Source organism: Parambassis ranga, chromosome 16, assembly GCF_900634625.1.
Source record: "Parambassis ranga chromosome 16, fParRan2.1, whole genome shotgun sequence".
Taxonomy (NCBI): domain Eukaryota; kingdom Metazoa; phylum Chordata; class Actinopteri; family Ambassidae; genus Parambassis; species Parambassis ranga.
In genome coordinates, this window is record NC_041036.1 from 11,846,610 (window position 1) to 11,870,352 (window position 23,743).

Genomic DNA, 23,743 nt, shown 5'->3' on the forward strand with positions numbered 1-23,743 from the left:
ATTTCAAGTCAAGGGATCCCTGATCGAGACATGTGAACAGTTTGAGCTAAAAGATAAAACTTGTTGTGCACGTTTCCTGTGTGTGTCCATAGCCGGTTCCGTACCCCGTGTCCAGAGCAGATGGTCTTGTCTGTGGTCCCAGGGCAGGTGCTGAAGTTGAACTGTTGGACGGGGAGACATTTGTGATTGAAACAGATGCTGTCTGTTCCGCAGGCCGTCCCATCCTCAACGTACCCCAGGTCAGTGTCTCCGTCGATCAGCACGTGAGCTCCGCTGAGGAGCAAACAAACACAGACTCACTCACAAAGCACTTGACATGTGAAAGACATGATGTGAAGTGTTGTAGCTAAAAAAAGATCTGTACCTGCAGTCCAGAGACGCACTGTGCTGAGCTACTGAGAAAGATGTCAGACCTCCCTGCAGCTCTCCCAGTCGGGGGGCAGGTGAGATGTTGGAGCACAGCAGGTAGCCACAATGAACATCCCTATCACACAAAAACACAAACACACATCAGCAGGAGACGATAACAAAGCACTGAATATGTCACTCACCGAGCAGACTTACTGTTTGTTACACTGGATCCATGTGTCTTTGTCCTTCCCACAGTTGCCTTTCTCTGTCCCCTCAATATTGAGCTTTTCATAGCAGAACTTGTCAGCAGCCGTTGCCTCTGAGGGAGACACATCACCTCCAATCTTAAGTATAATATTCCATGGACCGTGAAATACCACCAGTGTTTAGGTCTAGGAGACAATGCACTTACTCTCTCCCCAGATGTACTTGCACTGCCTGTCTTTGGTTTTGCACCTTCCATTGAAGCAGCGACCCTGTAAAAGGAATATAAGTGTCAAAATAAATATCATTCTTCAAGTAATTTACTGAAAAGTATAAAAAACTGTCAGAGGTTTTACTTGGTCTTTTTCACATGTATATCCGTCCATCTTGTGCACATTCGGTGGACACTGTGAGAAAACAAAAAATGCTTTAAAAATACAGCGATGTGATTCTTAGTATAAAAAAACATACTGAGCTCACACTCACCTGGCTGGAATTGCCTGTGCAGTTTTCTGGGATGTCACAGTCATTCACTGGATCTCGGCATGTAACGCCCATGTACTCCATCTATATACAATGGGATTACAATACACATGAGATATACAATATACAATACACATGAGATGGACAACACTGTAGATGACTCCAAGCAAATCCTTTTCTTTGCTGTAATATACACTAATATCAGTCCATCAGGCCACAGCTTCACACAAAGGAAAGGTTTGAGACTTAAAGCTGCTCATGCATTAGGTTCTAGAGGCTAAAAAATAAGATTCAAGTTTTTAAAGAAAAGTTGAATGGCAGCTTCAAAAGTACATCTCCTCTGTCAGCTCTCTGTGCTCCGTGTGTTTTACACACTCAGATGTGGAGCTTTGCCTGTTTTGTACCTGGCAGTTATTGCAGCAGAGTCCATCACTGCAGGTGGAGCCCTGGGTCAGGGTGCAGTTCTTACAGCAGCTCTCTCCTTGTCTAGCACATTCCTGGAAAATTCAATAAGTATAAGTATTGTCAACAGGTTATGGTGTGTGTCAAAGTTTTTTTTTGCTCACCACTGGGCTGCCACAGTCACACTCTTCTCCTGGCTCCACAAATCCATTTCCGCATTCAGGAGGGTCCAGCAGCTGAGTGGGGTAAAAATGGAAAAATAAATATTTACATGAATACATACATATACAGTATGTGTATGTTCATGGGTATGTTTGACGTACCTTCAGAGGTTTGTTGAACAGACAAGCTCCTCCACCGCTGTTCAGAAAGTTGTAGTACTCCTCCACGTTGCAGTCAGAGAACTGCTTGGGCAGGTAGAAACTGTTCAACACAACCACAACATATGATGGTGTCACCATGGATACAAACAGCATCCCCAGACAGTGTGAGACAGGACAAAACAAATACCCATATAATCTGTCTTTCTCATACTCTTACACCTAATCAATGTTTTTTTTTTCTACAATAATTACAGTCAGTAGTTGATACATGGGTACAGCAGATTTGTGGTATATGATTTACTTATATTTGTATATTTTTGAGGTTTTCATCACAGGTGAACCATACTCACAGTTCAGAGGAGATCCTTACAATAACATGGGGGCGGATATACAGTGCTACTAATATTGTGAGGATCATATGAAGATATGTGTGGGATGTGAATGGACCCTATAAGATGTTTTTACTTTGTCTTGGAAAAGAACTGTTATTGCATCATCTATTGATATTGTGCTGTAATACTATCACATCAGTGCAAACATTGATAAGATGCTCAAAACAGAAATCATACTGACAGTTTTATAAATAGAGTGAACCACTGATTGCTTCCGTTAATTCTTAATAAGCCAAATCAACACCAGAGGTTAGCAGACGTGTTGAAAAATCAGTTGAGGCGTTACAATGGCCAGCACTTAAATATTATTATCTTTGTTAATGCTGATGATTCCATCGGAGCGGACGTTTATCTCACATCACCAGAAGACAATGCAATAACAAAGAGACTCTAAGGGAGAGTCTGAGAGCTGTGAGAGGTCATTTTATAAGTGATGTCACTAAGTGAAGCCAACTACAATGATTATGGTTGGCTAATAACATACAGTGATGAATGGAGTACACTACAATATTTCAGAAAGATTTCCTAAACTGATCAGGTTGAAGTTTAAATCCCAGCTGCCATGTGGGAATCTTCGGAATTGGTGCCAGGGCCCGAATCTTATCAAAATTTTGTAGTTCTCAGCCCCTTTTTAAACAACAAGGGGTGAAGCAAAAATGAAACATGCAGTCAACTTGATGTGGGATAGTGTTATTATCCAGCCATGATAAAGACTCTCCATTTCACAGTACATATCAACATGGGACCAAAATATGTATTATACCGTCAAGTAATACTGGAATTATTTTCCTTCCAGTACAGACTGTACTTGTGTAATGAAGCCCAGAAAAAAAGCATTTCCAGGAACAATTCTTCCAAAGATCAAATAATCATCTTTTCTTTGATCTAGAGTGTTTTGCTTGTAGAGTTTTGGAGAAATAAGCATTCTCTCCATTCTCTTCAGTTGCACAATTGGATGGTTGTGAGTATTTCTATTGTCAGACATAGTTAGAACATAATTCCTACATGAAGTAGTACTGCAGACCACAAGAAAAACACAATTATTAGATTTAGGGATGGATTGTTCCTTCAGTTTTCCCTCATCATTTCTTCTTCCTTCATTCATCTGTTTATCATCTGCCTCCTAATGGCTGTTAGGAGGCTGGACAACAGCTACTATGCTGATCAACATCATCATCATCATTTCCCCCTTGCTACAGTATACACCGAGCAGAAACAACTCTCAACATTAAAACAGTGTTTGAAGGAGGAAAATGAGCAAGTGTAAGTGTAATGCTGTCTTTGATGGAAAGCTGTCGGGTGTGTGGTTGCAGACCAGTCAGAGTGCCTATACTGAGGAACCAATAATGGGCATGTGAAGGTTGGAGCAACGCTGCTGGAACAGTGGAAGAAGGTCTGATGGAACTCATGTTGATGGCCAGGTGCTGGAAAACCTTGATGTTACTTTGACACATACAGTCTTCAGACCATGCGCACCCTTTCATGGTATTATGAGGTGGGTCTGATGTCATTGCTGCTTGGTGTATTTCGGATTTTATGGATTTAATGTATTATTATTAATGTAACACCCTTTAAAATAAAATACATATTTTGTCCTGGTATATTCACCATTCACTCTTTCATGAGAGGAAAATAAAAGTATAAAAACACTACAAAATGTTATCTATTTCAAAATCCTAACTCAACCTTAATGTATATTAAAACAAATCATTATCTGGTCTCTTAAAGACAATGTTTTTTTACCATGCTCACACAAGGTGTAGTTAGGATTTAAGATGCCTACTAAAAGCTTCCACACACACACACACACACACACACACACTGCACACTACACTGTGTATGTGAACAGACAAATCCACTCATGTACACACAGCAGCTCACACCCTGTGAAAAAAATGTGAAAATAGTTAGTAGTGTTAGTCAGGCAACAGAGATCACACATGCAGGTGCTGAGGGATAAAAATAAATATCTGTCTATGGACATGACTGAAGTCGCTCGTTGAATACAAATGTCTGAAATACCATTGGCTTAATTTTTAAGAGCACTAATCGGGGTTTCTCAGGTTTATGTGGTAACTCAATAGAGCACGATCTGGATGTGGAATGTTAAAGGACCTAAGATGAGAATGACATTGCAGACTGTATCAATCGGTTAGACATGGACAAAAACAGGCGATGGAGGGTCCTGATTTTTAAAGGGTGAGGCACAGAGGGAGCCTATCAATAAATAGAAAATGAAAGAACATTTTGATTGGCTGATCAGACAAACAACCGAAGAACACACACTAAGTACATGTGATGATGATGATGAAAAATACAGCAAGTGTATTATAAAGTGGACATCAAACTGTATTGTTCATATCGGTTTAAATAAAAAGAGAAGCTGGGGTCACAGTGGCTGCCGTGCTGTAGGATGAAATGGGAGAGGTTGTGGTGACTGACAACCCCCTCCCTGGGCAGCCAGTTGGTTCAGAACCAGCACAAGCAAGAACCGCTCTAGCAAACTTCTGCTCACCTGCTGTCCCATTCGGGATAAAGAGGGAATGCAAGAGGTATTTAAGAAGAGGGGTATACACATACCAACACACACACACACAAACACACACACTCCCATATGCTCACAGTAGCATGATGCCAAGCAGACACATTTTAAGACGAACACTTTCATGATTTCTGTATGAAACCGACGACACAAAACACACACAGAATGACTTATATTTTCTAACCTTGGCAAGCAAGCCATTACATAACATTTAACTCCTGAAAGACTGATGAAGTTATGTAAAGCAAAGATGTGGAAAATACACCTGGGCTGACACCTAGTGGTAAACAGCAAAACTACCATTACAATCAAGTGATGCAAAAATAGAAATATATTCAAATATCTGTATTTTAAACTGATAAACAGGCGAATATTTAGGTAGAATTTGAAATGGCCTGATTACTGCTAGATGATTATTCAGCTTGAAAACTTTTAGTTAATCTCTGAAATACTCGTACAAGGAAAGTTTGTTTAGGATTACACAATAAAGACATCATGTTCAGAGCTAAACTCTGTAGGCAGAATGAGACTGTGACTGTTAAACATCTATCATATAATAGAAACAGCGTCTTTGTAGAGTTGCATCCAAGTGGATACTGTGATTATAATTTGTTAGGAAACTCTGATGGCAGAGAACTGAGTCACTGCATCTGTGAGCAATGACTCTTGTGAGCTGAGATGAGAAAACACTTTTTTTAACTTACCCAACGTCGTCCATGATACAGCCTGCCCAGCGATCATCACATTTGCACTCTCCTAGAAAATATAGTTAAAAATGCTGTAATCACATCAAAATCACATATACAACAAAGGTTGTAAAATATAGTTTCACTTTTTAGCGTACCATTGAGGATCCTCTTCTTGTCAGAGAAGATGCCGATGTTCTGTCCAAGAGACTGAGCCAGGGTTATCGCCATCTCATTTGTCTTCCCGTACTGATGAAGAAAAAGAGAACAAACAGAATATCACATCAGTCACTGTGTAAAATCAATCAATTATTTCATCCCAGCTAATCTGAATGCAACTAAACTGAAACTACATGAATACACATACAGTACAGGTGCTGGAAAATTCAAGTATAATCATTATGCTGCTTCTTTTGTATGTACTTCACTCTGAACTGAGGGTGATTTTGGAAGGCTGTCATTATTTATTTATTTTTGACTTACCTCATTGACTCCGCCTCCTTTAGTAAGAGAGCAAACTCCTCCCATGTAAGAAGCCCCACCCCAGCTGCTGTGAAAACGGTTTCCTCTAAAAAACAACAACAACAACAACAAAAAGTATGTTCAATAAAAAGATGCTGAAACAATTTGTTTTTTTCAAATATCTAAACTTACGAGAAGAGGTGAACGGAGTCACATTTCTCCTTGATGAAATCTTTTCTGTACTTCATGAACTCTTTTAGGGTTACCATGGGATCGTCATCAATGTTGAACTTGTTGTCAGCTGACCAGGTTTCCATGGCAACAAGCACAATTCTGGTATTAAGTTGCTCCCTGAAAATCTGTGGAATTAAAGTAAACTTAATGTCACCTTTCAAGACTTCAATGAACAAATGTCAAAACTCATCATCATCTCCACCTGCTCATTATGATCAGACGGACAGACAGAGTATGATGCTGTATCCAGACGGCAGCACATCAAGCAGGACCAGACAGTCAACAAAGGTAACAGTGAAACACAAAGCGAGGCAGCAATTTCGCTGGCAAATAATAATGTTTGCTTTCTTAAGATACAAATCTATTTGGGGCCCCAGAGGCAGGACAAACACTGGAGAAGAGCAAATCATCTACACTTAAACTGATTGCCAATACTCGTCAGGAAAAGCTGACGGAGCAGAGAGGAAGCGGTCAGTGATATACGTCTCTGTGCATTGGTGTGCAGAGTCAAACATGAAAAACATGAACAAGTGTTACTGTTGCTTTTTTCCCTCTTTGTGTACTGTATTTATATGCAAGTGCTACGATGTTTAGGACTCCCAGTGGAAATCGATGTGTCCTTCCCAAATAAAGCCGGATTCAAATGATCATCTTCAAGGGCACAACAAAAAGTGTGACCTTTCTCCAGCTTCACCAGCCTATCAGCTTACCGATGTGACCCTGTAGCAGGTCAGATTTCAGTAACACAGCACACGGCTACAAATAATCAAACAATGAAATACCAGCCTCAGTAGTTATTGGGATGTCACTGCTGCTTCAGTCCTCTGAGATCTGAAAGCTCATAACCGGCTGGTTAATGGCTGCTTGCAGCGCATTATGGTGCAGGAGAGATTTTAAATGGGGAAAGTGAGTTTGATTGAATGAGAAATCAGTGCAATGTGTGCTCGGTTGTGATACCTGGGAGTGCTTGTGGTGTGCTTTCCAAGAAGAGGATCAATACAATTCTTACCATGTCAGCTATATTGACCACTGTCTTAGCATTGTTGTTCGTGTGCCCAACGGAAAGCCGATGCTTCTTATACTGAAGAGGAAGACAGAGAGAGAGCGGAGAGGAAACAAATAAATATAGGATTAAAGCTATTTAAATAGAAAAGGAGCTTATGTCAGCATGTTTACTCATAATGTCAATTGTGCATAACACTAAATAAAGTCAGTCCCAGTGGATCTTAGTCAGGCAGTCAAAGAAGCATTTGAAATGCACACTCAGACTTTGCAGCAGTGGTGGAGAAAGCACTCAGATCTTTTAGTTGATAAAGAACACAGCAAAGTAAAAATACTCCATTACAAGTAAAAGGCTCGTATAAAGGTCCTGCCTTTACAGACGTATATGAGTATTAGCAGCAAATTATTTTATGTCTTGCTACTTCTGTACAATTGATATATAAACCTGTGGCTCCTGACATAATGATGGGAGTCATGTGGTGTGGTCATATTTGTATAAGATTTGTTAGCAGCATTTTATTGTGGAGGCACAGGTAGCACATTTCTGAAGTCTGGGTCATTGAGTCCGTCATCCTTGTACCACACTTGGTCAAAAGCTTACCATTAAATGGTCATTGATCACCATCAGCTCAATGTATTTAGTCTCATCTTCCACACTTCGAAACAAAGCCTGAGAAGAAAGATGGTACATATCATATGAGAATTTTAGAAATGCACAGTAAACATGAAGATCAACTCCTGACTTCTGCATCTGGACAAAATCAATAAGCATTACTTTGCAAAGCTAAAGCAGGGTTATCTTTGGGAGAGCTGCAGACATGTCTGAGCAAAGATGGAAGCACCAAGCTCCCCTCTACTCATAAGATGAATATTTTATGAAAAAGAAGAAGAGGTGAAGCTGCTGTGTGGGAAGAGAGCCAGGCAAGAGTGTGTGCTCTTTAGCTTTGTGATTTTACATATGGGCAGGAAACAATATAACTAGGTTTGAGCAGAAAGCATCAACAGCATTTTTTCTTTTACATACATACATATACATATATATACATATACATATATATACACACACACACACACACACACACACACACACACACACACATATATATATATATATATATATATATATATATATATATATATATATACACACACACACACACACACACACACACACATACATACTCATGCTTGAAATAAGTTGACTCATACCTGTCTCTTTTTTCTCCTGTGAACCACTTTTGACCCAGGGAATGGAGGGCTGGGAAAGGGTGGTTCTGGTAGATCACCTTGTAAACACAAACATTAGTTGCTCTGAGCATACAGGAGCAGCCAAACACACATTCTATGTTTAACATGTAATACAGTACACAGAACCCAACAGTCATTTTGCTTAGTTAAATATTAACTGCTTTTCCAGCCATCATCTTACCACTGAAAAGATCACCCAGTCCCTCTTGCCCTGCAGACTTATAAATCATGTGGATGTGAATGTCTCCCTGAAAGATAAAGAAAAAAGAATTCCGTCTGTCAGGGAGATGATATGAAAGCTGCACGCACTGTTCTGTCCACTTGAAGTATCTCAGTCCTGAGAACAAAGATGGATAGAACCTGGTACCTGACAGCCCCACACAACAAAGATTAGTACAAATATAGATAAACAATGTAATGAAAAAGTTCACTTTCTAGCTGTTAAGAAAGGACACTTGTCTTAGAGTGGCTGTTCACTTGACAGCTGAGGGTTTAATTAGGAGAACCCAAATAAAAATAAATCCAATCTAATCTGTACTCTTTCATTCCTGCACACAGCCTCACCTCAAAAACTGTGTTTACAGAAGTTTAAGTCACAAAATAATTGCTGTGAGCAGTGAACAAGAGCAGCAGAAAAGCACGGGTTAACTGCCTGTCAGAACAGCACTGAGGGCAGAAACACCGGAAGTTAGTCACAGGCCACTTCCTGTTTACGCTGTGAGCAACTGTACGAGGCTGTGGTTCGGTTCGGTTCAGGTTGTGTTTAAGGATGTAAACCAGACTGAAATGTCTCCGCTGTAAACACTTGACTGGACACCAGGAAAATAAGGTATTGTTGTCGATAATGTATTTAACGGGTTTGAGCTCCACATTTAAACAATCGAGACGCAACAGGTTAACGACACAGTAATGCTAACTTTGTAGCCATTAGCTTACTGGCTAATAAGCGTTAAACATATTTATTAAAAACAATTCGACGTTATGTAACTATATGCAGGCAACGGGTTTAGTGAACACGGCTGGTACTATGTCCAAATATCGATTACTTTTAATCGATATCCTTACGGTGGGTTAACACCAAAAGTATCACAGCTAGCAAAACTATCCAGGGTTAGCTTAGCTGTGCGGGTTGTCTTGCATGCTGTAATAACAGCTGAGTAAAGGCCTGTTATCATACAGTAATGTTTTTTTTCATGACCACCTAACTAACTAACTGCTGTGTGATCCTGACTTTAAAAGTCTCCCTCACTCACACATAAAAACAAAAATATATATTATAAACCGGGTAAACCTCTTTTGTTTTGGGCCATTAACACACAAGAACTCAGCTCACAGTGTGCTTTATTGCTTTAAACACAACCAGTAGGTAGCAAAGAGCAACCTAGACACATAATCTTAGTTTAAATCCTCATGGTTTCTACAAAAGCAAAAAAAATTGCATCATCCTGGTCAGCAATTCAATTTCCTATTGTTCAGTGTGTAGAGTCTATGTAATGCTCTGCAACCTCAGCCAAAGAGTCATTCCCACTGTGTTTGCTAATGAAATGAGAGCATTGTTTCTTGGGGACAGCAGATATTGGGTCAACTACACTGTGGTGAATAGAGATACAGGGGGGTTGCCCATAGCTAGGTCAGCCTGTGGCACAGTTAACTCACATCAATAGTAATGGGGCCATTCAGATGATCTTGTATAATCAAGTTTTTTCAGGAGTTCGGTATATATAAAAAATATTTATGACAGTTAACACTGCTTCATTGGACTGACCAGCCACTGCTTTCTGTCTGATTTTCACAGGAACTCCCTCTATTACGCCTCAGTTTCTGCCAGCACCAACCAACAATGTCTTGCCGGGACATCCACGCCACCAATGCCTTTGCCTTCATCATTGCCTTTGTGTCTATGGGTGGAATTGCTGTGGCAGCATTAATCCCACAGTGGCGTGTGACGAGACTCGTCACCTTCAATCGCAATGCCAAGAACATCAGTGTGTATGATGGGCTGTGGGCTAAATGTGTAAAACAGGATGGCTATTCAGGATGTTACTACTATGATTCAGAGGTATGGCTTTGAGACTTTTACTTCCTTGCTGAGAGTTTTTTTGTGTTTATGACAAAAATGGTTTTAATACAAAATCATATCTTCTATTATTTCCAGTGGTACTCTAACGTGGACCGGTTGGAGCTGCGGCTCCTGCAGTTCTGCCTTCCTACTGGCATGTTCTTCGGCTCTGTCGCCTTGCTGCTGTGCATGGCTGGGATGTGTAAAACCTGCTGCTGCTCAAACAAGCCTGAACCAGACATTAAATCTATCCGCTTTCTGGTGAACAGTGCAGGCTGTCACTTGGTAGCTGGAATGTTCTTGTTTCTAGGCGGAGCAATTGCCATCGCGCCTTCAGTGTGGTTCCTGTTCTGCACCAAGGAGTTGAACATCAAATATGACAATATTTTCTCTGATGGCTTCGCTGTGTATGTGTCTATAGGCTGCTCTGGAGGATTGATGCTAGCTGCACTGCTAATGTTCATGTGGTACTGTATGTGTAAGAAGTTGCCTTCACCTTTCTGGTTGCCACTGCCATCCATGTCTACCTCTCTGTCTGCCCAGCCTCTCACTGCCAACGGATATCCTCCTTCCCCAGTTTATGGTCCTCAGCCCTTCCCACCTCAGATGTACCCTCCCACAGTGATTGACACCCAGCCTTATGTGCCCGCTCAGGCCTATGCACCAAGTGTGGTTGCTGCTGCTCCACCACAGGTGTATGTGTCTCAGCTTTCTGCTCCTGATGGGTACGGATCAGAGGTGGGAGGCCAGGCCTACAGCTATGCTCCGTCTCAGAGCTATGCACCCTCACAGAGTTACGCTCCTTCTCAGGGCTATGCATCCAGCTACGCAGGCCATCGTTACTCCACCCGCTCACGAATGTCAGCCATAGAGATTGACATTCCTGTGTTAACACAGGCAGAGTGAGAGAAAAGAGGCTGAGAACCTCAGCACAGTGAAGGTCTCTGTCCATGAACCTCCATAATGTTCACTACTTATAAAACAAATACAACATGATAGATGAAAGTTTATAACATGAGATCCATTTACAGCCTCTGGAGTGATAGTTTCCTAAATTCTGTTAGTCAGCTCAGGTCTGCAAATTGCTGATTACAGAGGCTGAGAGCAGGGCAAAAACAACCTCAGAGGTACGATATGAAGGATGAGATTATCCTCACAACAAGGATTACCAGTACTTAAGCACTAGTACAACTAACACTGTCTCTAGCTCACTTACTTTTTTGGAAAGGGAAGAAAATACATATATATTTGCTGTCCAACACTGAAAGAGATTTCACTATAGTGGGACCACTAGCTTCTCTCTTGTCAAATGGGCCAACAGACTAACTTGCTGTTTACATTCCTATGCTTGATATAAGATTTAAGAAAGCTTGTCTGAATGATTATTTTCTGTTACATTTTGTTATGTTTCTAACACTTTGCCTTCATATACATAGTATGGAGGTCTTTTGTAATCACTACTGAACATAAGACAATGTCTTAGTCTTCTGTGGTCCTGATGAAGACATAACTCACCCATGTGTATTTTTTGTTTGTATTGTCACAGTGCCCTGTGAAGAGCAGCTGTTATAATTGTGTCAAATGCACTAACTGTGAACACTGTGCCAGTTTATATTGCCTTTGTCTACAGACTTCTGTCTTTAGTTCTTTTTTAAATGTTCAGCTTCTAACATATAACTCAATCATTTACTGTAACACATGTATATTTAATATAGCATTTAGAAAAAACATGGCACTAAGGAACCCTATAACTGCTTTTAAATTACACAATCATGAACTGTAATGACAAAAACACTAACAGTAATTTTCTACTTGTAGTGATGTGTTTTATTGTGCTGTAGTTAAATCAACCTGAAGTGTGATGTTCAGTAGTGAAAAGTCCTGTAAGCCAAATTTCAGCCTGTTGCCTTTTATATGTCTTGAGCACTGATCAACATATATGTGTCCATGTTATACTGCACTGTTAAGGTCAAAGACATTGTTGAGCGGACTTTTCTATGCTTTTTTGTTTTGAATAAAACATAATTTAGAAAACAAATGTGTGCAGAGACTAACAAATCCAGTTTAAAAAATACAAGAGTACCTAAAGGGGTCAGAATAGAGTCATTTGTGATGAATTTGTTCTTCTTCATCTACCCTAAGAGGTGAAACTGAGCTTCATTACTGAAATAATGCATGCTATGTTTGTAACGGGACATTTTTTTTAGCATGCACAGAACATTTTAAAATCAACTTTGAGAGTATTAACTCATTGACATTTGTCCTGAACTTTGATCTGCTCCATGGGCAAATATTTGGGTTACCACAGTCTCCAGATAGAAACCAAAGGCAATTAAAATCAGCAGGCCTTGTATTAAAGTCTGCATTTAGTGCTCCAGTGTTTTGTCTTATCTTTGATGTAGTCCAAGTGGACTCAGCATCTGAATTAACAGCAGCCTAAACTGCAGCAGTCATAATTGGAAGCGACTCTGTCTTTGATGTGACACTTGAGAGTTTAGCGGTTGATGATTAATAAAGGCCTTAATTAAAATGAGCATCTGACACAGAACACGCACATAGCATCAGCCACCATTATCAGAGCCGTGGTGGCTGAATTAACTGTCGTAACAAAGCATTTTTTTGACCTGTGTTGTCTTTGTTCGGCAGATCATCACTCGTAGCCAATAATCTCACTTAAAAAATATACACACAGCACACACACTTTTGGTAGGGGGTGTGTAGTGATGGAGATTAAGAAGGTCTACACAGATGGCTTTCATATGTTGAGCTAGAGAGAGAGAGAGAGAGAGACAAGGCGGAGCCAGGGTTGCCAAGGGAGACGGTACCTCGGAGACACACTGCTGGCTCATGAATATAAAGCAGGGCGGGATAACACGCATTTCATTCTCCCTCTCTCTCAGCAAGTGTGAATGAACTGGTCCAGGTTTAGTTACATGAAGTTGGCTTGAGGCCTCGGGGAGACACACCCCTATTTTTTTTTCATCCCATCAGCTTCAGTGTCGCTTCCAGATTGTGCTTGTATAAAAAAAAATCCTCCCCTTGGCACCTAATGCAAACACACCCACCCTAAAACCTGGCACTACCCCCACTGACACACCCCTCCCCACTCATCTCCCCCACACCAGCCTCCCGTCATCCATCTCCTGCAGGTCAGAGCATCAAGCACACTGAGCAATGAAAACACAAACCTGTTATCAACAAAGCACAACAGGATATGTGTGGATGTGGATACAGAAATACTGGATGGATATTTGTATTTATATATGTAAATATTTTTTGTTCATAAATGTGAATGATAAATCCTGATATATCACAATGCAACATATCATCTACAAGGTGCAGGTGGGGCGTAGAAAGGTGTCCCAAAAACATAACAAAACAGGAGTCTTGAACATATGGTGTGTTCCAGTCTGCATCATGAATCCGCAGTTATAAACTGTCTGGTTGCACACACACACTCAAGATGTGTCGGCCACAAAGCACCCAGGAACATCACTATTAGCGTGTGAACTTTAATTTCAGCGATCTACTGTTGTATATTTACATGTTACGACAGGACACTTTAAAACCAGTTCATCTTCATACAGTGACAAGAGCAGCTTGTTCAGGACATTAAGCTAATGTCCTGCATAACTTTTTCTGCCTTGGCGGAAGAAGGGCAGATGGATTTACCATATGGCCAACAGGAGCCACGCTGATTTTCCATCTCAACACAGCCGCAGTCCAACCATTTTTTCCCACTTTCAAGTAGATTAGTTCAAACAGAATTAGTGCATCACAAGCAAAAATCCTCTGCATTCACTGACTGATAAAGAGAAAAAAAGAGTCTCTATATCTAACATACAGAGGACCTACAGGTTTTAGCAGCAAACATCTGTGTGCCTGAGATCGACTTGACACCCAGCTGTCACAAGAGACAAAGAGACACAAAGTGAGACTTAAATGGAGAAAGACGTACACAGAGAGGAACTCGGGGGGGGGGGCAGTCAGGATGGACTGTTGCCCACAGGGAGCAGACGTCCGGAGCTCCTCACTGGCAGTCTGACAGCCAGTGGTGCACTCCAGGGCAGCACTGTCTGTGGCATTGTTATGCAGACAGCATTCCCAAAGTAACAAGCCAAAACCAATACTGCCAATGGAGCTATGCACTGCACTATGGATAAATGTGTTTGCAGCACAGACCTGTGCAGGTGAGAAGCATTTTTTAACAACCAAATGCTGAAACTGACCTGTAACTTTAGCAAACTATGTTTATGAATACAAACCAACAACTAAAGGCCACTAGCTGCTGACCTAGTATGACATGACACCATTTGATGGGCTTAGGACACAAGCAGCATCAGGCCACAGGTCTGGCCTGATGAGTGGAAACACAGCAAGAGGTTGGGTGTCCAGACAATAAATTGAACAATAAGACAGAAGTGTGTAGACACTGCTACCTCTTTGTTTTCTTTGAGGGATGTGGTTTAGAGAGAGAATTCTGGATGCTGCCATTCAGTTAAACAGGCGTGCCTGGTTTCATGCAGATTCACGATGGTGGATGGTGTGTTTACATAAGCTCTCTGCTGGTTTCTTGTTATTACTTGGATCGACAGCAGTGCAAATCCTGCAGATATAAACTATATTTATAAACAACTGTTCTTAAACTGCTTTTACACAGATGTAAAATTGAGTCAGTCGACACAGCACATCACAGTGAAAGTGGCCTCAGTATCCCAGGGCTAAGTTTTAGTAATGAAAAGGATATAAATAAATTGTAAAAGCAGAAATACATTTTTTAATTTACTAAAGTAAACGTGGCTATACACACATGAACTGTTTAATTTGTCTGGAAAATTCAGGATAAAAACAAACTAAACATGCAGCATAAACAGTTCTGCATTATTTATCTGAAAATCTAATTTGTTCATAATGTTGTGATTAATTCTTCTGTGTGACTGTGAAAGATGTTGCCTTGGATAGATTTTTAATATTTGATATCCCACAGAGTTTTTGGCCAAACGTCACAACTGTTTTTTTTTTCCTGCATTTTACGTCACTGTGTTCGTGTGACCAAAAAAAGAAACCCAAGACACTTTATTTTTATAGAGGGCTGCAGAAACATTCTGAGTTAAGATGTGTTGCTCTTGCAGCTTGAATAATTCTGTCTCTCCAGAAAATGCTGAAGAGGAATGATGGTGGAAGAGGAGAGAGGTAAGGAGTGGAGAGTGGGCTCAAGTGTTGTTGTCGCTCATTCTCTGTCTGACTGTCCTTTTCATTATTGCTTAACTGAAATAGCATTTACCTTCACAAATTAATTATTTCCTCTGGTTTTACAGTTTCTTTGTAGAAAATTCAATGACAATTTAATTTCATTTATTTTATAAACCTCTATCTCTCCACCTTTCTCCTCCATATCCATTTTTCTGTAGTCATAGTCCATGCTCTTATTTATCTGTGTGCCGGACGGCAACTACGGACAACCATGAGCGCACACACACAAGTCCCTGACCTCTCCTATCTGCTCCCGTTTAGTCCCTCACTGATTAACACCACACCCACACATCTTCTGGAGGTTTTAATCAGACCAGAAACACACAGTAACACACACACAGACACAGTAATACACACACAGGGTATCAGCAGCCTTTTCACTCTCTTTCACTCTCATAATGCGTCTTTAGATAATCTTAGATTTGTCCTTTCGTTCTGATCATGGTGCTGTAATTGGCTAATTGGCTGAAGGCCTTTTTGCTGTCTGTTGGCTTTTTAACCAGTAAATCTGCTATGTCCTGAGACCTCAAGCTTCTATAGGAGTCACAGTGACTGCTTTGTGAGCTGTACTGATTCAGCTTTCTCTCAGGACAATGTTCACCCGCCAAATGTCTACTGTAGGAAAATTATATTCAGAGAGGTCACAAGGTTTTGGTCTAAGCTAAGATGCTGAGGTGACACCAAGCCTTACCCTGAGTCAGTTACAACACCCGAACTCTTCATTCTTAGTACGTGCAAAAAAAACTTGCAAAATCTTGCAAATGGAAGAGGAAAAAACATATTTATCAAGGCGGTAGTGACATGGCTGCAATTTTTCCTAAACCTCCAACACTGTAAAACAAAAAATCTAACCAGACATAAACATTGAAATTACAACAGTTAAAATCACAAGCTGTCCGGTGGTAATATGACAAAAACAAATGAGTCGGCACATCAGACTGAGCTGATATAGATGGAGGGAGGACATGCTGATAGTCCTCACTGAGAAGAGTCATCAGCAGCTCCTTGAAAGTACATCCACACAGATTTTCAGAGTACTTACATTGCTGCTGCCTTGTCCTCCTGGTTCAATCATGTAGGTGTGATTGCCATCGAAAAACATCCCACTGAAGAAGAGGAAGAGAGGAGAGGAGAGATCAGCAAAAGTTTCTGTTGTTTTATTCATCACTAAATGGAAGAACTCAACTCAGCTATCAGTGTAACAGATTAGTCACTTCAGTGTTTGCTGTAATCTCACTTTACCTTACTATAAACTGAATGGGTACACTGAAAAGGCTACAAACAGATATTTGAACAAGCAATCATATACTGAAAATCAGTTTGTCTTTTAGCAGCTGGTTGAAGGTCTTCTGTGCCTGCTCAGCCCACCTGCCCGTGCGCCTGTGCACGTGAACTGACATCAGCCATTAATTAACTTTATCTGAAGCTTTTAGGAGATTGCCGGGGTCAAATTGTGAAGTCAGAAGGGTAAACACTGCAGGAACACACAATCTTTCTTTCTCCTCTAATATTCTCTCCCCATTTTTTTCAGCCTTTCTGGCCTTCAGCACAGATACGTCTCCTTCAGCATACATAGCACTTACAGCACATTACACAGGGAGTGCATGGGTCATAGTGGATCAGAATGTCCAAAGTACGTAATGTTTTCAATTGTTACAATTAAAGGGTCTGGTAATTTACATTACAAAAAATAATAAATAATTAAATACATTAAATAATAAATAATAAAAAAGGAGGAGACCTAGAAGCTTGAGGGTCCTGCATAGTATCCTAGGTCTGCACTGTTCTAAACTGAAAGTGATTATTTTTTTTTACCAGTGTTTCAGTTAATACATTGATGAAACATCTGCACTTCAGTCAAAAATTTCAAGCTCATATGATGTTTTAATCCAGAGTCAGCAGTGAGCTGGCAACATTTGAAGAATGTAACTGTGAGCACCATCCCTCTACATACAGCTGTAAGCCTATTGCATTGCAGGGTAAAGTTTCAGTGTATCTGTGTGTGTGTGTGTGTGTGTGTGTGTGAGAGAGAGAGAGAGAGAGAGAGAGAGAGAGCAGGAAGTATATTATGGTAAACACCTGACTCAGCATGAGGGAAATACTCTCCCTCTAATGTCTAACCCCCCGACACCACTATATACTCCCTTCATTCCCCCCTCCTCCTCTCTCTACACACACACACGCACTCAGACACACACCATCATAATATCAGAGTGTGTATTTCTTTACCTAAGTGATACCGTCATCTTACACAAGGCTTTAGTCAAATTGTATTATCAATACTATTGTTGACACAAAAGGCTACTCTGACATTTAGGCCGTTTAGCCCTTAATGTGACATATATAGCAGGAGGTAATACATTAAATCTGTTTAATCTGTCACAGCTTTATAAGCTTGCACTGCTTCTGTTTTCATTATTTTGCATGCACCATTAAATAATTTGCTGTGTTAGATGAATTTTCCTACCACACTGCCACAATGATATAAAAACTACAAACATTATTAAAAGCCTGTGCCTGCTTTAACTTACTCAGCAAGTATCAATCTGACCTGCTCACATAATTAGCTGAAATTACATGTCAGCACTGATTATTGAATTTTATCTTGCCTGGACTTCAAGGGGAAAGTGATAATTAAGTGATAATGATCTGTCAACAATGTGCAGATGTGCAGGATGGAATATTTTCTATGAATCCAGTAAAAACCTAACAAAATAAATCCCCATGTCACAGTTTTGTTTATAAAAACAAAATAGCTGTTATTTTATATAAAATTAAAATACTACAGACTACTACAATATAAACTGAACAAATTTAATTCATATAGGTGCATGTTTTATACATAATTATTCATATGTTCCCTTAAGCACATGATGACATTACAACAACTTGATTTCAAACTTACACAAAATCAACAGCCTTCTTCATACACATACACACAAAAATACATTCACTGACTGAAAGCACAGGTATTCAGAGCATATTCCCAGAAGGCTTTGTTTCTGACCCATCTCGCTGACAGAGCGTTACTTTCAAGCGCAAATGCTAAAAATACCAACGTTAGGAGGAAACAGGAAGAGGAGAGAAAAACAAGAGAAGAAGAACAAGAGAAGTAGAAGAGGAGAAGATGTCTGTCTGTCTGTCTGTCTGTCTGTCTCTGATAACCTGCGCAGAGAGTCAGCGAGGGCTGGCTAAAACTAATTACATCGACCTAATGAATAAATGGGAGTAAAGGCTCAGGTTGTGAGCACACAGAGACAGCTATGGCTGACAAACACACACATACAATCACATCCATAATATTTGTACTTACTGTAATCCATGACATGTGGAGAGAGCCACAAAGGAGAGAGGAATTTCTCTGACCTTTCCCTGATAGTAGCAATGCTCTCCTCCCTGTGCAAAAACAAACACACACAGATTACTGTAAGCTCATGTACATGGCTCCTTCCTAAAATGTCTGAAACACAGAGTGAATTATTCCACTTGACGTATGCATGACCATATTCCATCAAGAAAAAAGGCCAGAGCGATCAATCACACAGAATTCATTTGCTAATACACACAAGTCCAAGTATAATGTGGTGCAGGCATGTGAGCATGCAGTAAGTGTGTTTATTCACTACTTTGCACCTCCACTTTAACCCATTCACATCCATCCAATTTTTCCACAGATGAAGGCCACACCATCCGTCACTGGTAATTTTTTTTCCATCTTAGTCAACCACTCATTTTCTCTGTCTTCATTTATCTGTGTGTGTGTGCATCTCCTCCTCTCTCTGCAAGCATAAACACACATTTATTGTCTATAGACGTGTATGAAGTGTAAGTGTCTAAAGTGCTCTGCATCTCTTCCTGGTCCATTTCTCCCTGCCTAACAGCCATTAGCCAGGAAGCGGGTCTCCCTGAGGAAACGCAGCTTTTATCAGAGGATCAATTTCTGCTCTAAACTCTTATGTAGCACAAAGCAACGCACCTCTACATCCACTTCTGCATCCAGCTCTTTCAGTGGACCACATCTGATGGGTTTGTGTGAGGATGCATGTTATTAAACTACAAATGCACGTGGAAACCTGAACTTTGTGTGTGTGTTATTATCCTGCTAACAGCCAGAGGTGTTAATGGGTTTGAGGTCAGGGCTGAACGTAAGCGAACCAAATTCTTCCACTTGAAATCTTCTAAATGATTTTTTTTTTGCCTGCTGTGTACAGCACACACATTGTCATGTAAAGGGAAAGAAAGTTACACACAGAAAATGTTAATTGTAAGAAACAAAACCTCTCTGCTACAATTTTTCTGTTGATCTTAACTTCCTTGACTCAATAAGAACTGAACACTGTTCATGCAACATTGCTTCCTATTTGATCTCATACATGTGTATTAACTTCCTTGAAAAGAGTTAAATAAGATCTATATTTCTCACATGTCAATGTGCAGTGCAGGGAGGGTTAGAATGTGTTTCATTAAATATAGAATACATGCACTAAAATGTATTTCAGTGCATATACTGTTAGCAATTTTGTTAACATGCCTAAGTAGGTAGCTCGCTATAGTTGGATTCAATTGTTAATGGAGCCTTAAAATAATATATTTCCTTTATGTTTTTGTACAAACATAAAGGTACATTGTGTATAATGTACATTGATTTAAGATGTAACTGATTACAACTGTCAAAGTGCACTACAGCTTGATTCTGCATAAACACAGGAGGCAGCGGGAGACAGCCTCATCAAACATACCAACATCTTGTTGGTATTTTCAAGCTGACACATGAACATTACACTTTCATTGTCTTCACTCATTGTAGGTATAACATGCATGTCCACATACCGGTCCTATGGTTTATTTCTATACATATTTCACAAGAACAGAAAGAAGTTAAAAGCGGTTTACAGTTATCAGAAGTGGTTCAAAAGTTAGGGTGTGAATAGAAAGTGTGTGTGTGAGCAGTAGCGTGCATTTGAGTGTGTGTCATTGTGATTGAATTATAACAGTAAAGTAGCATCAGTCACATTGAAACTGTTTTGTTGTTTTCTTTGAGCTTTTTACAGTTTTTGCAGCTCCCCTCTCTCTCTTTCATATCTTTACCATCATTTTAATTTTAACCTAATTCTTACTGGATACAAACGGCAGAAGCACATCCTGTTAACTCTATCACAATATCATTTTTAAGATAAGTAGACAAATACAAAGTAGAGTGCAATTTTAACAACACACAGGCTGACAGAATACTAAACTTATGAAAGGTGTAACAAAATTAACAGTGTGTGTAAATGTGGATGATCCGCCTAATTGGAGCTACAGATGAAGAGAAAGATAGGTTGTGTAAAGAGGCAAAGAGGGAGAGTGAAACGAAGAGACACAGCAGGCTATTTATAAGTGGCGCTGTGCTCTACTATCCGAGCGTCTCTCCTCTCCCTGTCGCCCTGAACCTTCTGCTCCACTTCTTATCAAAGGAAGAAACACCCAAAACCCTGTGCTGTGGGTACATCCTCAATGTGTGTGTGTGATGCTAAATTGGTGTGATCTGTGATCTCCTAAGACCTGTACAAAGAGTAATTAATCATCTGATGTAGACAACACAATACACAATGAAAATGTGGAGGTTAGACACTTGGTAAACAAGTAGGACACTTTGCTCCCAGTTAAAGTTTGAGCACCGCAATAACATAAGATAGTAGGAGAAACAAGTAAACTCCATAAATACAACAGGCCTGTCAATACAAACTAATGCTCAGGGCCAATGTCACATTCACATAAAGTGCACATCACAAGAGGGTGGAGTGGTGGGTGATATGAATCACATATCAATGAGGAAAAAAAGATGGCACTTAATTAAAGCTTGTGTGAGTATTTCTCACACTGTAATCAATGTGTTGATCTAATGAAGAGCTAGAACAAGCAAACACTGTCAGACAGAAAGTATATGAATTTAACAGCTTGAAAGCTGCTTGTGTGCTTTAAAAACAATCCAGGCTGGATTCACAATTATGTAAAGTAAAAACAAGCAGTGTGAGTCTGATTACTTATGATAGGGGTCCTCCTATTCTGAATACGCAAACTTTAAACAGAAAGTTACAACAGAGGCCACATTTAACTGCCTGGTACTACTTCTCCTACATGAGCAGAGAGGATTTTGACCTACTTCTATCAGAGCAGTAGCAGCTGTGTTAGAGTAGCTGACTTTCTGACCTCTGCAGTGAGCGGAGCAACAAACAGGGCTTGTCGCATATTAACCTCTCTCAAAGCAATAGTAAAAGGGGTTTCTGTTCTATCCAATTAAACCATGCCAACTACAGATGGAGCGCAGTTCTGGATATTCATCTGCAAGGAGAATTAATTCACAGATTGCTTTCAAATAAGTGCCATAATTATGAGTGTAATACTATGGATCATTCTCTGTAAAGTATCTAATTTCTCTTTAATCTGCTGCTTAGCTAAGTAAATCCTGACCATTGTAATCTCTCCCCACTTATGTCATGTAACACAACGTCTCAGCGGATGTCCTGTAACTGAAGTTTAGATTTTAGAGGATTATCACAGGAATCTTAATCTCATATTAGCTGAGGGTTCCAGCCACAGCTTCACTGAAGTTTCCAGTAATGTAAGATGAACAGAGGAAAGATGGGTGGGGTGTGGTTTCTCTCTGTGAAAATAAAATCAGGGGATACCATGCAAGGAAGCAGGATTCTGGTATGACGATAATCTCACATGACAGTAATGATACATGTGCATGTGTGTGTACATGTTCCCCTAACAGGAGCTACCAGCAGCTACGGGTGTGTTTTAGGTGTGATGACAGTGAGAAGTGATCTGATTGGTTAAAGTTGGGCTGAAGACAGACGTAGCAGACAGATGGCTCATCCAATCACCTGCCAAGTATTTTTTGAAAGTGTCTGCTCTGTCCAAACAGATTCTGACAACAACTTCCCAGATGGTTCTGTAACAAACCCATCTGGTGAGCCAAGACTCTGGTCAATTACAGAGTCGTTGACTCTGTAGCTTTAGCTGTAGTTGACAGCCAAAGTTCACCCGAAACAACATATATGGCTGATTTTTGTCACTATTTGGTTAGAAAACATTAACCAGCTGTGGTCAGACCTTAAACCACAGCTGGTTCTAGAAGAGCTGATGAACTTAGGTCAAATACTCCACTGACCGATGGGTTAGTTTTTGCAATCAGAAAAACCTTATTTATGTTCACCTGGTACTTGCTAACTTTTTAACCAGTGACTAACACTGAAAACATCTGCTAGCAGCCCAAAAAGATGTAAATAAGAAAGGCTGAATGGTTTTATGTCAAGAACTTAAGAAATACTGCTAAGTGGGAACAGTGAAAGTGTGACGCAGCATGAGGGAAGATGATTTGCAGAATCTTACACTGGTGATGACTGTCTTCCCGTTTTCTGACAAATGCCTCTCCACGTACCCCGAAGACAGGAGATCACTGAAGGAGAAGAAGACAAAAGGGAATTAAAGATGGAAAATGCATGATTTTTATTCAAGTGTCACTCAGTTATTTGAGTGTGCTTATGTTTTATAGAACAATCGTATTCTGTGGTGGCAGCGCCGAGCTTCAGAGCATTAGCTCAGCTAATTATGACCAGCGTTCAGGGACAAGGCTATTTCCAGCACACAAACTCACACAAACACAATTATACAAATCCAGCCTTCTAGCAAATGTCTGGTGTGTGTGCGTGTGTGTGTGTGTGTGAGAGAGAGAGAGAGAGAGAGAGAGAGAGTGTGAAAAAAGAGTGTGTCTATCAGAGAAATGAAGGACAAGTGAAGGTCAGTAAGTAGTAAAAGAACCAACACAGGCAGAATGGGATGAGGGCAGGAAATAAACTGAAAGTACAGGAGAGAAAGAGTGGCATAAATATTAGCCTGTGTGTGCTTTCTCAGCAGAGCAGAGCAGAGCCCAAAAATCCCAACGGAGTTACACACCGCAAGCTCAACCTGAGACAAAGATGTATGAGCTCTACTGCACACACACATATGCAAAGGAATGCGACAAATGAATGGGTATTTGTCTCTTTTTCAGCCTAGTTGAAAATATAATTAAATATTTTCAACTCTCATAAATAAATGACCTGAACATATCA

The 23,743-nt window shown here is 40.2% G+C and overlaps 2 protein-coding genes across 4 annotated transcripts in view; one reads left to right on the forward strand and one right to left on the reverse strand.

The window, feature by feature from the left end:
* The window catches only part of adam22 (ADAM metallopeptidase domain 22), a 46,900-nt gene that overhangs the window by 8,274 nt on the left and 14,883 nt on the right, over positions 1 to 23,743 (reverse strand). For all 3 annotated transcript variants that reach the window (XM_028424722.1, XM_028424721.1, XM_028424723.1), the window contains exons 4-23: positions 23,022 to 23,088; positions 18,955 to 19,037; positions 16,684 to 16,747; positions 8,511 to 8,577; positions 8,291 to 8,367; positions 7,683 to 7,751; positions 7,089 to 7,160; positions 6,038 to 6,204; positions 5,867 to 5,951; positions 5,542 to 5,632; positions 5,402 to 5,453; positions 1,764 to 1,863; positions 1,605 to 1,676; positions 1,443 to 1,535; positions 1,042 to 1,122; positions 912 to 962; positions 764 to 827; positions 565 to 670; positions 365 to 484; positions 105 to 273 (exon numbers count right to left, since the gene is read on the reverse strand). In XM_028424722.1, the coding sequence (XP_028280523.1) occupies positions 105 to 273; positions 365 to 484; positions 565 to 670; positions 764 to 827; positions 912 to 962; positions 1,042 to 1,122; positions 1,443 to 1,535; positions 1,605 to 1,676; positions 1,764 to 1,863; positions 5,402 to 5,453; positions 5,542 to 5,632; positions 5,867 to 5,951; positions 6,038 to 6,204; positions 7,089 to 7,160; positions 7,683 to 7,751; positions 8,291 to 8,367; positions 8,511 to 8,577; positions 16,684 to 16,747; positions 18,955 to 19,037; positions 23,022 to 23,088 (1,750 nt within the window). The remainder of the gene's footprint in view (positions 1 to 104; positions 274 to 364; positions 485 to 564; positions 671 to 763; positions 828 to 911; positions 963 to 1,041; positions 1,123 to 1,442; positions 1,536 to 1,604; positions 1,677 to 1,763; positions 1,864 to 5,401; positions 5,454 to 5,541; positions 5,633 to 5,866; positions 5,952 to 6,037; positions 6,205 to 7,088; positions 7,161 to 7,682; positions 7,752 to 8,290; positions 8,368 to 8,510; positions 8,578 to 16,683; positions 16,748 to 18,954; positions 19,038 to 23,021; positions 23,089 to 23,743) is intronic.
* On the forward strand, positions 9,021 to 12,426 carry cldn12 (claudin 12). The gene is made up of 3 exons (XM_028424726.1): positions 9,021 to 9,158; positions 10,125 to 10,388; positions 10,485 to 12,426. Exons 2-3 carry the CDS (start codon positions 10,170 to 10,172, stop codon positions 11,292 to 11,294), a joined length of 1,029 nt encoding a protein of 342 aa, XP_028280527.1. The 5' UTR covers positions 9,021 to 9,158; positions 10,125 to 10,169; the 3' UTR covers positions 11,295 to 12,426.